The 14,347-nt window shown below is 38.1% G+C and overlaps 2 protein-coding genes across 3 annotated transcripts in view; one reads left to right on the top strand and one right to left on the bottom strand.

The window, feature by feature from the left end:
• Positions 1 to 33: 33 nt before the first annotated feature.
• On the bottom strand, positions 34 to 3,704 carry calr3b (calreticulin 3b). Its single transcript, XM_084368489.1, has 9 exons — positions 3,521 to 3,704; positions 2,952 to 3,053; positions 2,450 to 2,653; positions 2,264 to 2,358; positions 1,955 to 2,164; positions 1,627 to 1,740; positions 1,379 to 1,522; positions 1,195 to 1,287; positions 34 to 1,091 (listed from the first exon to the last, which is right to left on the bottom strand). Exons 1-9 carry the CDS (start codon positions 3,615 to 3,617, stop codon positions 879 to 881), a joined length of 1,272 nt encoding a protein of 423 aa, XP_084224615.1. The 5' UTR covers positions 3,618 to 3,704; the 3' UTR covers positions 34 to 878.
• A 4,417-nt stretch (positions 3,705 to 8,121) lies between these two features.
• The window catches only part of LOC311266147 (dynein axonemal heavy chain 8-like), a 33,521-nt gene continuing 27,295 nt past the window's right edge, over positions 8,122 to 14,347 (top strand). For both annotated transcript variants that reach the window (XM_084368347.1, XM_084368346.1), the window contains exons 1-10: positions 8,122 to 8,283; positions 9,570 to 9,677; positions 9,813 to 9,947; positions 10,538 to 10,622; positions 11,221 to 11,372; positions 11,933 to 12,119; positions 12,304 to 12,467; positions 12,788 to 12,964; positions 13,544 to 13,657; positions 14,225 to 14,332. In XM_084368347.1, coding sequence (XP_084224473.1) covers positions 9,633 to 9,677; positions 9,813 to 9,947; positions 10,538 to 10,622; positions 11,221 to 11,372; positions 11,933 to 12,119; positions 12,304 to 12,467; positions 12,788 to 12,964; positions 13,544 to 13,657; positions 14,225 to 14,332 — 1,167 coding nt within the window. In that variant the 5' untranslated portion in view covers positions 8,122 to 8,283; positions 9,570 to 9,632. The remainder of the gene's footprint in view (positions 8,284 to 9,569; positions 9,678 to 9,812; positions 9,948 to 10,537; positions 10,623 to 11,220; positions 11,373 to 11,932; positions 12,120 to 12,303; positions 12,468 to 12,787; positions 12,965 to 13,543; positions 13,658 to 14,224; positions 14,333 to 14,347) is intronic.

Here is a 14,347-nt window from a genome sequence, read left to right as displayed (position 1 = left end):
TGTGCATATGCAGTTGAAAATACGAGCAGTCAATAAGGTTATAATCTTTTAATAAAAACTTTGGTATCAATAACATTCTGTCCAATAAAAATAAGCGTGTGACCCTTTGCCATGTCAAAGTCACACCAGGGGCTCATCATCTGTTTCTCCAGACTTTCAGGATTTAAATCACATTAGAGGCAGGTTGAATTCATCCCATTTAAATGTCAAAAACAATTTCATTTTGCACATTGATGATGATTAATTAATGGTCGAACACTTCATTCAAGTGTGCCTTAAAGAGTGTTTTTAAAGGGAAAATAAGAAGTCAGTGCTACAGCCATAATCAAAATAAGTTACATTACATTACAGTTTTGATTTGTCTGTATTTTGCGATTTGTGAAGTCTTACAGTTTGTGTATTGTAAGTTCGGTTAGGTGCATTTTATATTTCACCAGGCTGCAAGAGGACAATGGGATAATAAGGATAACATCTGATTGGCTAATCCATATCTCACTGTCATTTTTACCACAGCTTCTGGTAAAACTGTGCACCCTGTGCAAGGGAATCTGCAAATAACATAGATGTGTAGATCAAGACAATCAAGATAACAGATGTCAATGTCTGTTATAACAAAATGAGTTATTAATGGACTCTGATTGTGGGAAACCTTAGAATCAAACCAGCAGTTCAAGGGCAAAAGGGTAATATCATGACCAAAATGAAAGAGAAACTAAGTTCATCAACATCCGCTTGCAACCCTACACTACAGTACAAATGCCCCCAAGTTGTGTTGTGTCCAGATCTCAGGGAAAGGATGCACAGCAGCCACAATACCCCTGGAAAATATAGGACAGAGTTTCTAAAGGAGGGGCAGACAAAATCTCTGGACACCCTCCTCAAAGCTCATCCTTGGCCTTTGCTTCCTCGTCATCCATTTCTGAAAGGGCCTCCTCCATGTCGTCCTTTGTTTCTTCCTCATCATCCAGGTCGTCATCTTCGTCATCCTCTTCCTCCTCATCTTCAGCTTCAGTGGCTTGCTCTTTGGTCTTCTCTTCCTCTTCTTTTCGTTTCAGGTCATCTTGGTCCTGTTTCATTTTCTTCTCTGGTTCCTGTGGTTACAGTTCATTAATTAATCCATTCAGCATCTCACTGGCAACAGTACCATGTTTTGTACAAATGATAAAATATGGCTTGGAATGAATATCAACATACCTTTGTCACACCCCAAGTCTCGTTTGCAATGTCCTCTGCCTCCTTCACGTCATCTGTGATCAGGAAGTTGTCAAAGATGGTTCCAGATTTCACCTGAGACAAACAGTGACAGATGTTACACTTCAGTTCAAGCGTCACTACAGCAATAACATCATAGTTCAAAGATGATCTCCTTCGTTCTCACCTGCCAGAGATCAAGACCTAAAACACCAATGTTGTCAAACTTGTAGATGGTTGAATCAGGGCTGTATTCAGGATTGTCAATCTCAGGATGCACCCAGGATCCTTTGTAGTTGGGGTTGTCGATCTGCTTGGGTTTCCATTCTCCCTGAAATACAGAAAATATTATTTACCTGGCTGCAGACTGAGCAGACTGATGTTAAGCATTTCTTAGGCATAAGCTACATGGATGACTATCCATCTTAAGCCTACCTTGTACTCTGGGTTGGGGATCATAGGTGGTTCCCATTCTCCATCCATATCCTCATCCCAGTCTTCGGGCTTTTTAGCATCAGGGTCTGGAATGTTTTCAGCTTTGTCCCAGTCCTAAAAGAAGAACAAGTAATCGCAAAATGGAAGGTGAATGAACAGAATTGTGGATGTTAATTGACCTTTTGAAAAGCTTGGACATCTGGGAGAGAAACAAATGGATAAACACTCCTCTTCTCAACATTCCCCATAGACATAACAGTACTTTTAGTCAGAACAGAGAAGGTTTTAAGGCTGAAAGAGGTTGATTAACTTTATTTAGTTTATTCACCTCAGGCTTAGTGTCATCAGCATCGTCAATCTTGGCACGGTCATCCCAGTCCTCTGGCTTCTTGGCTTCAGGGTCCTTGATTTTCTTGGGAGGCAGGAAGTCCCAGTCCTCCTCCAGACTGCCGGATTCTACCTTCTCGTTGTCAATCTTCACCTCATAGGTCTGATCTGGATTCAGGATCAGTGTGTAAATGTGGGTCAGCTCATCATCCTAGAAGAAACATAAGTGTTTGGATTAAGCCACAGTTGCAGAGCATGTTTGTATATTATAAGAAAAATATTTTTTCCACATATAAAAAGCCAGGATTACCTTGCACTTAATCTCTTTTTTGATGAGGTGGTTCTTGCCCTTGTAATTGAAGATGACGTGGACTTTCTTGGTGCTGTAGCCACAGATATCAGGGCCTGGGTGAAATTAATTTATTTATTAGATGTTCCAGATCCTGTCTTGACAATTCAATTAAAAACACCCATTACCATGAATGTAATTTCTTACCAAACATGATGTGATATGAGGATTCTCCATGCATCGCAGTCTGATCCAAGTCACCGGGGAAGACCTTCACATAGCCACCACCACAGTCAATCTTCTGCTCATGCTTGACTGAAAACTGAATGACCAGAGACTTGCCCTCGTTGCTGAAAGGCTCAAAACGGGCAGAGGCTGCATAGAATCGAGCATCCTGGCTTGTTTGCAGACCTGAAAAAGAAAGTTTAAAACAAACATTTAACAAGACGCTCACAAAATAGGTTTGGTCAACAGAATGGGAACTTCATTACAGACTCAGATAGAAGAGCTGTTTGAGACAATGCAAAGTCCAGGAAAGCAGCACTGTGATTGTTTACTCAGTAAATATTCAATCTGTAGAATCAGATTGAAACTAGAAAATCTTTGTATTTATTCATTTCATGTTGTTCTCAAAAGAGAAAAAAGGTGCCTTATAGCCAGACTCTTTCTTGTTTTACATTCAGTGGCTTCACTGTGGTGAGTGGTTTACCTTTATCTTTCTCAGCATCTCCATAGAAGCTGCCAGCTGTTAGCTTCCACTCTCCATAGTCAGATTTGTGTTTGGAGTTCACCCAGCGACTTCTCCACTCATCTGAGAAGGAAAAGCAAAGTGAGTTTGCTGATGTTTAACATTTGGGGCAACTTAACAAACATCAATCTGCTCCCTGAAAATCATTTTACTCATCTGTTCACTCATTGTTTAGTCTTCAGTCAAATGGACGAAATTCGTCAGTTGCTTAACTTAGACAATAACTAGCAACTCTGATGTCAGTGGGTATTACGTTTGCTAGCTCTGGGGCCTTGCTAAACGTCGCTAGCTAACAACCCAGATGAAGTTAGGAAACTGAGACAGGAAGTATTTTTTACTGAATCATCGATTGAAAAAAAAAAGTGTTTCCTGAAGAGGACAGGCTTAAATAATGAAACTCACGATGACAGCTGTTTAAAATAAATAAATTAAATAAATAAAAAGATAATGGCTAACAGTCAAGCTAACATGCAATGAATTACCCTCCTGCACAAGAAACCTAACGTTAGAAATGTCTAGGCCAAACTTACCACCGTCCAGAAACTCCTCCCGAAAGTAAACAGTCGCATGTACGCAGTAAACTGCCAATATGACCGCAACTACACCCAAAACTTGCATTTTCCCCATCTCAGCTCTACTTTCCACTGCTAGCTGCACCCTCGCTGAGTAGCACTTGTGAATACCGTGTGTGAAGAAGGAAGAGAGGGGAATATTTTAGAGTCGCTCCAGCGAACAGATGTCTGCCTGTCATTGGACAACAAGACGGTGTGTCTGGACCAATCACAGTAGACCACGAAACATATGTCGTCTTCACAGGCTGGTCCAGGATCAGTGGTTGGCTTTATCATTTAGACCTTGTTATTATACCACTAGTCCAGTAGGAGGAGCCAAACAACACATGTACAAAATAAAGTAGTCATCAGTAAGATGACTGGGCAGTCATTACTACTAACGATGATGTGTCTAAACTACACTACTTAAGTACAGTTTCGAGGTACTTTTACTTTACTTGTGTATTTCCATTTTCAAATGTTGTACTTTTTACTTAATTACATGTATTTGGTAACTTAAGTTACTAAAGTTAGTTACATTGCAGATTACCTGCTGCATTGGAGTCAAAGTCAAATATCCAGGAGGACAACAGGTTGTGTGAATTACATGAATTAGGAGGAGATGACAATGAATCACATTTTCTGTGTGTATCATCCTTATTAGGATGAGTTAAGATGTCCTGCTCTGAATTAAATGTCTGCTCAACATCAAGAAATGTTTGGGGCACAGATGATTGCTGAATAATGGAGTGTTTGGAATGCAGTCTATATGTTGCTGCTCTGGTTTCTGGTCTGTTTGTTCTTTTATCTGATAATGGTGTCTTGTAAGCCAATATGGGCTGGGCACTGTTACATGCTCCCCCTCTGCTGGCCAGGATGTGTCGCTATGGCTGATGCTTGGCCTCCTGCCTTTGCAGGTGACAACGGTTTGGCTTATTAAGGATGGCCAATAAGAAGGGGTAGGGCACTATAGTCTCTCTTTCTTGCTTGTAGTCCATTCAACCTGACGCTGACCAGAGATGCAGTCAGTCAGCCTGGAGGCTGGCTGTGGTATTACGTTTTGTTTTATGTTTATCTGATGGGTGCGGTAGTCTAGTTTTCATGGCTTTGTTTTAATTAGGTTCCTTTGTGTTAGGGTAGAGGGTTAACCCCCAGCTCTGATGGCCCTGGTGGGTTGGTCTGGGTGGCTGCTCTTGTTTATTTTGGCCAGCCCGTCAGTTTATTTGTTTAGGGTTTTTTTCCTTTGTTTGTTTGCCGTTTAATTAATAAATTTACCTTCCTTTAAACTTTACAGGTCAAGACACTCTGTAACAACAGCGGCCATTTTTTTCCAGCCATTTCAGCGTAGAAGCCACCCGCTCAAACAAAACGAAATACTGATCAACTTCCTCCTCATTTAAAAAAAGGAGGAACTAAGCGGATGTTTTTGCTTACATCAAACTCTGTGGACTTTGCGGCAGCTTGAGAGGCCACACCAAGCTTTAACTTGCGCAAGCGAAACTCAAGCTTTTTAATTTCCAGGTCATTGTGCAGCTGCAGCTCTTTCTCCCTCAAGGACAGCCGCTGCAGCTCAACCTCCAACTCTTTAAGTCTTACCGCACCATCCACAAACTGACTCTACTGCTCGGGAATTTTAGGAGTGCTCTGAAAGTGCGACAAGAGACCTTTATCTACTAAGACATATACCCCCGCCTTAATAATATGCTTCCTAGACTGTCTCGTCACAGCTACTTCATAAGGGTCGGTAATTAAGAGCAGATTATCTTCAGTACACAGATTGAATACCTCAAGAGTAGGAGCGTCATCAAACTAAGCCAACTCAAACTCCATCTTCAAAAGGTAACAGCCTACGGCCCAAAACCCTGCTGCCTTAAACAGCAACTCACTGCAAACTCGGTACCAAAAGCACTCCCCTGCAACAAACACTACTACAAAGTAACCAACAAAACTGTGTCCAAAGTTACCCAAACCCCACAATAGTAATGCACAGTACCACTGGCTACTAACAAACTACAGGCTACCCAGGCTTACTGCCACTAAGCCAACATCCAAAGGTACACAAAACCTACCTTTATTTAGTTAGGACGAGCCCCCAATTTATGTTATGTCCCCCTTCAAATGAGGTCTAACACAAGACAAACAATCCAATTGTAGTTTAAAGGAAGGTACATTTATTAAACAGCAAACAAACAAAGGAAAAAAACCCCTAAAGAATCAAACTAACGGGCCAACCAAAATAAACAAAAGAAGAGCAGCCACCCAGACCAACCCACCAGGGCCGTCAGAGCTGGGGGTTAACCCTCTACCCTAACACAAAGGAACAGCTAAACCTAATTAAAACAAAGCCACGAAAACTAGACTACCTCACCCATCAGATAAACATAAAACAAAACATAATACCACAGCCAGGCTGACTGACTGCGTCTCTGGTCAGTGTCAGGTTGAATGGAGTAAGAGCGAGAAAGAGAGCCTAGTGCCCTACCTACGGAAGCCCTAAAGGGCCATGCATTCATACATTTTATTTCCTCCGTTTTCCCGTGATAACGAGTTAATTTCATTTGTTTTCTCGAGATCTCAAGTTATTATCTCGAAATAACAACTGCCGTTTTCCCATGATAACGAGTTAATTTCATTTGTTTTCTCGAGATCTCGAGTTATCTCGAAATAACAACTGCCGTTTTCCCGAGATAACGGGATAATTTTCTCGATCTCGAGATAACGAAACTTTGTTTTCCCGAGATAACGATATAATTAATTCGAGATCTTGAGAAAACAAAACGATAGTGTAGTATATTAAATCATTGCAGGAAACATCATTCAGTGTAGCAATGTCAGAGGAGCAGGAGCATATCGATCACCATGTCACATATCTTTTCAATCAAGGCCTGACACAGGCTGAAATAGCATTATGCCTTGCTATTACAGATAATATACACATTAGTGTGCGTAATCTAAAAGGAGGTTAGCAAGGCTTCAGCTATATCGGCGGCGCAATCTAAGTGAGCCTGATGTCGTTGTTAACTACAGAGCTGACCAGCTACAAGGTCCCAGGCGTCTCCATAATCTCAGGCCTATCATATCACAATTATCTCAAGATCTCGAATTAATTATATCGTTATCTCGGGAAAACAAAGTTTCGTTATCTCGAGAAAATTATCCCGTTATCTCGGGAAAACGGCAGTTGTTATTTCGAGATAATAACTCGAGATCTCGAGAAAACAAATGAAATTAACTCGTTATCACAGGAAAACGGAGGAAATAAAATGTATGAATGCATGGCCCTTTAGGGCTTCCGTACCTACCCCTTCTTATTGGCCATCCTTAATCAGCCAAACTGCCATCACCTGGAGAGGTAGGAGGCCAAACATCAGCAATAGCGACACATCCTGGCCAGCAGAGGGGGAGCATGTAACAGGCACATTATTTGTGCATTATACAACAATGAAATTAATCATCACCATCATCATCATTGTTATCATCAAATTTTAAAATACAATTAATTAAAAAAAATCATTTTATTGGCAATCGCATACAAAAACACACTGATTCTGATAATCAGAAAAATGCTGATAATCTGATCCGTACATATCCCAATCATTTAAATATATCTACCTTTACCTTCATTTTGGGATTTTTTTCACACTACTCTTTTAATAATATCATTATAATAATAGCTAGTTATGGAATGTAACTAAGTACTTTTACTTAAGTAAGGTAGATACAATTTTGTAACTTGTACTTGTTACAACTTTAAGGTACTTGTACTTTACTTTAGTATTTCCAGTTTCTGCTTCTTTATACTTATATACAGTTTGGAGGCAAATATTGTACTTTTATGTACTCCACTACATCATTTTGATAACTTTAGATACTAGTTACTTTGCAGATTGTATGCTGCATTGGAGCCAAAGTAAAATGTATTATATAATACAATCAATAATTAATATAAAATTTCATTTATTGGCAATGGCATACAAACAAACACTGATGCTGAACATCTGACCCATACATATCCCAGTCATGTAACTAAGTACTTAGTTACAATTTTAAGGTACTTCTACTTTATTTCCAGTTTCTGCTACATTATACTTCCACCCCACTACAGTTTGGAGGCAAATATTGTACTCTTTACTTTAATGAAAGTATTTGATAACTTTAGTTACTAGTTACTTTGCAGGTTGTATGCTGCTTGAGCCACTGTGAGAACTTTTATTGCCAACAAATTACTTTTGATACTTGAGTACATTTAATTCCAGATACTTTAATAGTTTTACTCAGGTGCCACTGACTTTTGCCAATATAATATGTTAACACAATATCTTTATTTTTACTCTAGTATGACTTTAAGGCTACAACACTGGCTTGGAGGAGGTTGGTTTGCAAAGAAGCTTGACAGCAAGATCAGAAAAGCTAGAGCTGCACCTGAAAGAAATACACGGACAAGTATATTGATCCCTCTAGACTACCTGAGGGAAGAGCCTGTATACATGTGAACGTTAGCCGAAGTTCAACTCCCATATCACTACGTCATCACTTGCGCTAACGGACAGAGAGCGTGGCGTGTAACGGTGAACGTTAAACAACGTTAACGGTGAAAGTTAAACAACGTTAACGGCTACATCTGGATGAGGAGTCAGCCGTAAAGACGCAGAAACACGTCGACAATACTTCTACTATATACTTGGAAAAGAGAAACAGCACAGACAGAAAATGTGGCCAGCAGGCATCTCTAATTTTATCCGGTGAGTTAATTTTAATAAGGACGGATAATATGTTAATGTGAGAAGAGATAAGTTGTTGGCTAATTGCAAATTGTCCGTCTGAGGAATGCTAACGGTTAATTAGTGTTAGCTAGCTCGATTGTCACAATGTCATTGCAAAACTTTTATTAACTTGCTTAACGTTACAGTAAACGTAACTTTACGGTTAGTTATAAGTTACTTACTAGCTTTTACAATTATTTCACTTTAAGTTGGAGTAACGAGTGTGCTTGAAATACCGATAAGCCTTTTCAACGGTTACAATAGCTACCAGTTGGCCGTTAGCCAGCCATTACGTTAGGCTGCCCGAGTGTGTTAATGCTAGTGCGTATTTCTGGAGGACATCATATCCCGCCGCACAAATACAGTGTTAAAACTACCCAAAAGGTCATACTTGAGTAAAAGTAAAGATATTATGTGAAAATATTGCTTTGGTTAGGGTGAAAGTACTTCAGTAAAAGTCGTACGAAGTAGCTGATTGTAAATTCATGTAGCTAATGCCATGCATGATTTCAAACCAAACTACTTGAAACCAGTGTTGTTGTCTAGAAGTCATACTTGAGTAAAAGCAGTGTTGTGTACAGTACTCAGAGGTCATACCTGAGTAAAAGTAAAAATAACATGTTAAATTATTAGTTTGGTAAAAGTGAAAGTCACCTGTACCAATAGCACTTGAGTAAAATGTATCAAAAGTTCAAGTCCAAGTAAATTATTAATATTTACATGTATATATACACTACTCTGAGTCAACTGATTAGCGGTTTGCCCAATTATCAGATCTGATATTCAGCTTTTGAAACAGTGTTTTTGTCTAATTTCAGATAAGATAAATTAATTTAACTGGCTCTGATTCAACTAGTAATCTGCGAAGTAACTAGAATTTAAAGTAATCAAATAAATGTAGTGGAGTAAAGGTAAAATATTTGCCTCCAAAATGTAGTGGAATGCAAGTAGAGTAGCAGAACATGGAAATACTCAAGTAAAGTAAAAGTACCTCAAAATTTTACTCAACTTAGTTACATCCCATCACTGCCAATATGTTCGTTAATATATAATATGAATGTCAGCTTGATAAAAACCGCCCTCTTCTGATGAAAAATAAACAAAAAACAAACACATTAATCAGCTTACTGATATTTCCACATCTTTTGGGCTTTGTCATAGAAATAACTGTAATTGTATTTCCCAGATCTACTAAACTAGAGGGAAAAAGTACCTGAGGCTCCAGTTCTAGTGGCTGGCTAATTTTGTTTTTTGATTTAATCCAGAGAGGATAAGGAGAAGAATTGAGTTTTTCAACAGCACAGGAGGGGATTTTGCCTGAGCTCTTTATGATGGATGCACATGATCCAAAGGGAATTAAGCATGGAATTCAGGTAAATAATTTAAACCTTTAAACAAAGTCTAACAGAGTAAAAGTACGAACGTCCATTCAAGTAATGCAAGTGTGGTACAGCGTTTTTACATGTGCAAGTAAAATGACTGCTATTTACAACTATTTCCCTCCTTAGGCCAAATATAAGCAGGCAAGAGAAGAACGTAAGAAGCTCCTCACCCCTGCACACAAGTACATGGTTGACATCCTGGCTGACAGGCTGTCCTTGGAGCCAACAGCAGCAGAGGAATTTATTTTAGATTCTTCGTCTGTAAGTTTTTCCCTTGGATTTTGACAATCAATGCACATAATATCCTATAATAGAGGTAATTTATTATTACAGTGGTCTGGTCTTCCATGTGGCCACAATCTCTTTTGTTCAGAGACCTGGAGCAAAAGAAATGAGAGTGACAAGAATTGGCAATTGTACAAAGAAATCCTATTTGCAAAATATGTAGCAGTTGTACCTTCTCATTTTGCCTTCCAGATGGAAACCTTGAGTGTCATTAACACACATTCCAACAATAACAAACATAGTGGTTTGATGACATTCAATTGGCCAGATTAAGTTCCTGCTTTGGTTTCACTCTGTCAAAGCATCAACTGCATGATGGCAAAGGTTTATGATGTTTCCAGTATTATTGCAAATTGCCCAAACACATCAACAGATCATATTGATTAATTCATACTGTAATGCAGTATTGTTGTGGTGCTCTTCATCCTTGATTCTTGCGAAGAAGAATTTTCATGATTAGAAATGTTTCTTTTGAGATGACAGGAACAAGGTGTCTTTCATGCTATGTTGCCATGTCAAGAGTGTTGAAAAATGTATTTGTCTGTCTTTGTTTCCATGTTAAATAGCTGGCTGCTTTTGATGATTTCTTTGCCAAAGGAGGTTCTAAAACCATTTCCTTCGTGTATCAAGAGTCTGATATCCCAGGACCAGGTAGGCACAACAACAATTTTGCATTGTCACACAATAGGCCAGCATGCTATATCTACTTGTCATGAGACTGTCTTTATTCTAGTATTATATGCTTGATAACATTGGTTTGAAATAGTCCATGGTTAGAGTGTGTAATTTTTCTAAAACTGAAGTGCCAGAAAAATTTTGAAATCTAAAATACAAATAACTAATCTAAATATCAGACACCACAAAAATCTAGAAATTTTCTTACGTGGTACCTTTTTAATAAAGGAAACACACCAGCCAAGATGGATAATTTTTAACTGAAACCAAAATGATAGCAACAAGTTATTCACAAGACAGACAGTTGTATTCATAAAAAATAAGTTATGGATCTGTCTTGTTACTGTGTCTGACAGAATGGCTCCATTTTTAGATAGGTCATTTGTATCATTTTGGGAAGTCTACATTTTCTAGTTTAAGTCTTAATCAAGTCTAACAAACTTATTGGACTGTACTTCTCCCCGAATGGTTGAATGTTCAAACTTTAGTACACAGGGTTGATATCAGACGTGAAGAATTTTACAGGTCTATACCACTTTTCATCTCATCAAAAAGTATTTGGATTTAATTTCAGAGTGTGGACGCTCATATCCTGGGACAACCAAAGGGCAGAAAGTATTGAGGCTGTATGTAGCCAATTTGTCACAGACATGCCTTACAGGTGTTTGCTGCTCTTTCACACGGAGTAGAGTTGACATTCCTGTGAATTCAGAAAAGATACATGAGGTAGGAATGTCTTGTATGTGTAAATTGATGTGGTTCTGTAATTGTAATTCTTTAACTTTTTTGTGTTATGTAGAATTATTGTATGTTAAGTGCTGCAATTACAATTAATTATTGTGGGCTAAAATAGTAACATGTAACAGTAAAAGTTTTTATTGTAGATATGGCTCTACGTAAAATTACAGAGATGAGAGAAGAGAAGAGGTCATGCAGATTTGTTACATCTTGGGAATATTAGGATCAATTTTGAAAAATTTCAAGTCAGACAGACCCATGACTACTAAGTTCTGTTTGTTCTAAGTTGACACTAATAAATCTGACAAGTCTACAGTTTTTCACACCATTTAAAATGAACAAAACAGTAGATTTTACTCATTAGCACACTAACCAGCCAGATGAAACTAATCATTTGAGAACTCAGCTTTGTTTGGGAAAAGTTGTTAACTATTGTCATTGAAAACACACATGTTGTAATACCTAGAAAGATGCTCACTGTTGATGACCATGTAACTGACACTAAGCTACTTTTTAGAGATGGATGATCTTGCCTTGTTGCTTTGTAGGAGATCTTCTTTTCAATGGTTGATGCCAGAGATGGCCTCCTGAAAGGAGCAAGGAATGCCTTCAACTTTGTGCTACCAGCCCTTGATGCAGCACAAAATTGGGGTGTCTTGGATAAGACTAGACGTGGAGAAAAATTAAAAAAGAACTTCAAGTACACATTAGAACGTTGTCTTAGCACCTTAGATGGTAAACCTTTTTTATTCTTAAAGTTGTAATTTGCATATTTTGTCCACTATAAGTTGACATTAAGAGGGAATTTGCTGTCGATTTAAAGTTATCATTTGTTTCATGGTCTGTCAATGATATAATTATTACAAAATGGTGGCCATTTTGATGATCTTCTACTGTGTCTGTTTTGTTCGTACTCTAGACCTCCAGATGAGCAATGAGAGTATTGTTCATCTGAAAACAGTCACAGATATTGACTTCTCTAAATTGGTAACTCTTGGTGACATGAAAGTTGCGGCTGCTGACTTTGACATGGTGCATCAACTAGAAGAAATTCTGATGCAGTGGTATAAGCAAATCGAACGGGTTGGTAAAATATCTTTTTTTTGTTATTACCACAGTAACAGATAGTCAAATGTATGTCGACAGAAAAAGATCAGAGAACCAAGACTCAAACATTGCAATGTCATTAAGATGTCATTCAGACATAATCTCAAAGCATGTTTAGGGTCTGTGTAGTTGGTCCAAATGAAAATGATTGGACATCACATATTCCATGGTGAATAAATCCCATATTTTGACATGTTGAAGCACATCACCTTCTAAAAGAGTTTCATTGTAGACTGTTTGAATTGCTGCCTTTAAAGAAGGAAATTGTAATCTTTCTCTGTATCCGTAATCATCAGGTCCTGATTGTAAATGATCAGCTAAGAAAAGCTGTTGATTCTGCTGGACCATTGAGTGAGTTAGAACACTGGAGAAAGATGTCTTCAAAGTTTAACTCCATCATCAATCACATCAAAGGCCCAGAGTGTAAAGCAGTGATAATGGTGCTCCATATCAGCCGGTCCAAGATTATGAAGGTACGGATGCTTGAGTATATGACTTCAGCAAACATATGTATTAATCATTTATTGAACAGGATTTTTACCAGGATTTTGGTTTGATGTGTTTACAGGCACACTATGACTAATAATTGTAAAATAAACAAGACAAATTACTGTTGAAATTATGTATAGGAAATTCTATCCTTGCTTGAGAGAGAGTAAATATCATTCTAGGAGGATGAAGAATTCTTGTCCAATTTAGGATTCATTCATAATAGGTAGTCTGCCTGCTTTAAAGTGCTGCTAGAGTTGTTGTTAGCTGCTAGAGTGTTAATGTCACATGTTATCTTAAATGTCTAATTCTGGTACTGAAATATTATCTTTCCATCAGCTGGAAATGAATCCATGTCATTATTGATTATTGATAACTCTTTGTAAGACATTCTATCAAGATGTCACACATATGATCCAACTTTCTGTTTTTTTGTTGTTTTTTTTATTGTTTTTGAGTATTCTGCAAACTGAAAACATAACTGGGTTCTGGTTTAGTTACTTGAAAAAGGAAATTTAATGGACTGAAGGTTTGTTAAAAAAAATAAACCTGTTCCTGTTTAGATGTGGTGGGAGTTGGATGCCAGGATAACATATCACACCAATGAGGCCAAAGACAATGTGAAGTCCCTGAAAACACTGGAGAAAGTCTGTCAGCCTCTTTACAACAGTGACCCGGTATGTGTCAATAATTTAATTTTGTAGTGTTGTATCTAAAGGTAAGGAAATACTATACTGTGAATAGTAGAATGAAATTATTGCATTGGGCATATGTGACATTGCAACTGCTTGCCTATGACATCAATTAATAATTAATTGTCAATGCCATGCAATATACTGTTGATGTTGAATTCCCTGTAATGTGAATAGTGAATAAGTAAACCGTTTCAGATGCCATGTGTGTAGCAGGTGTAGGTAAAAACGTAGGTACAGTGATCTCTAGTGGATATCAGGTTTTCATTAAAGACACAGCAGAAACAGTATGCAGACAGCTGTGCTTTGAGCTGTGCTTGCACTTATCAGGAAACACTAGTGACAAGGTTTAACAGGCCTTGTGATTTGTTCCCAACAGGATTAAACTTGTCTTAAACTATACAAAGTTTATGATGGCAACCACTCCATCTAGTTCTTCAGACTGATACTCACCAATCACTTTAGAAACAATGTAGGCATCCCATTAGTAGACTAGGCAGTATTAGTGACTCCTCCACGTTACTAAGAGTTGGTTGATTTATTTGATTTCAGGTCACTATGAGGGAAAGTGTGCAGAATGTCATCAACACCATTCAAATGATTTACCACATTTCACCGTACTACAATACAAGTAAAAATATATCTGCACTGTTGGTCAAAGTAAGTGTATTGTAT

Source organism: Pagrus pagrus (assembly GCF_965226575.1).
Source record: "Pagrus pagrus genome assembly, chromosome: 12".
Classification (NCBI taxonomy): domain Eukaryota; kingdom Metazoa; phylum Chordata; class Actinopteri; order Spariformes; family Sparidae; genus Pagrus; species Pagrus pagrus.
This window is presented reverse-complemented; position numbering and strand designations above follow the sequence as displayed.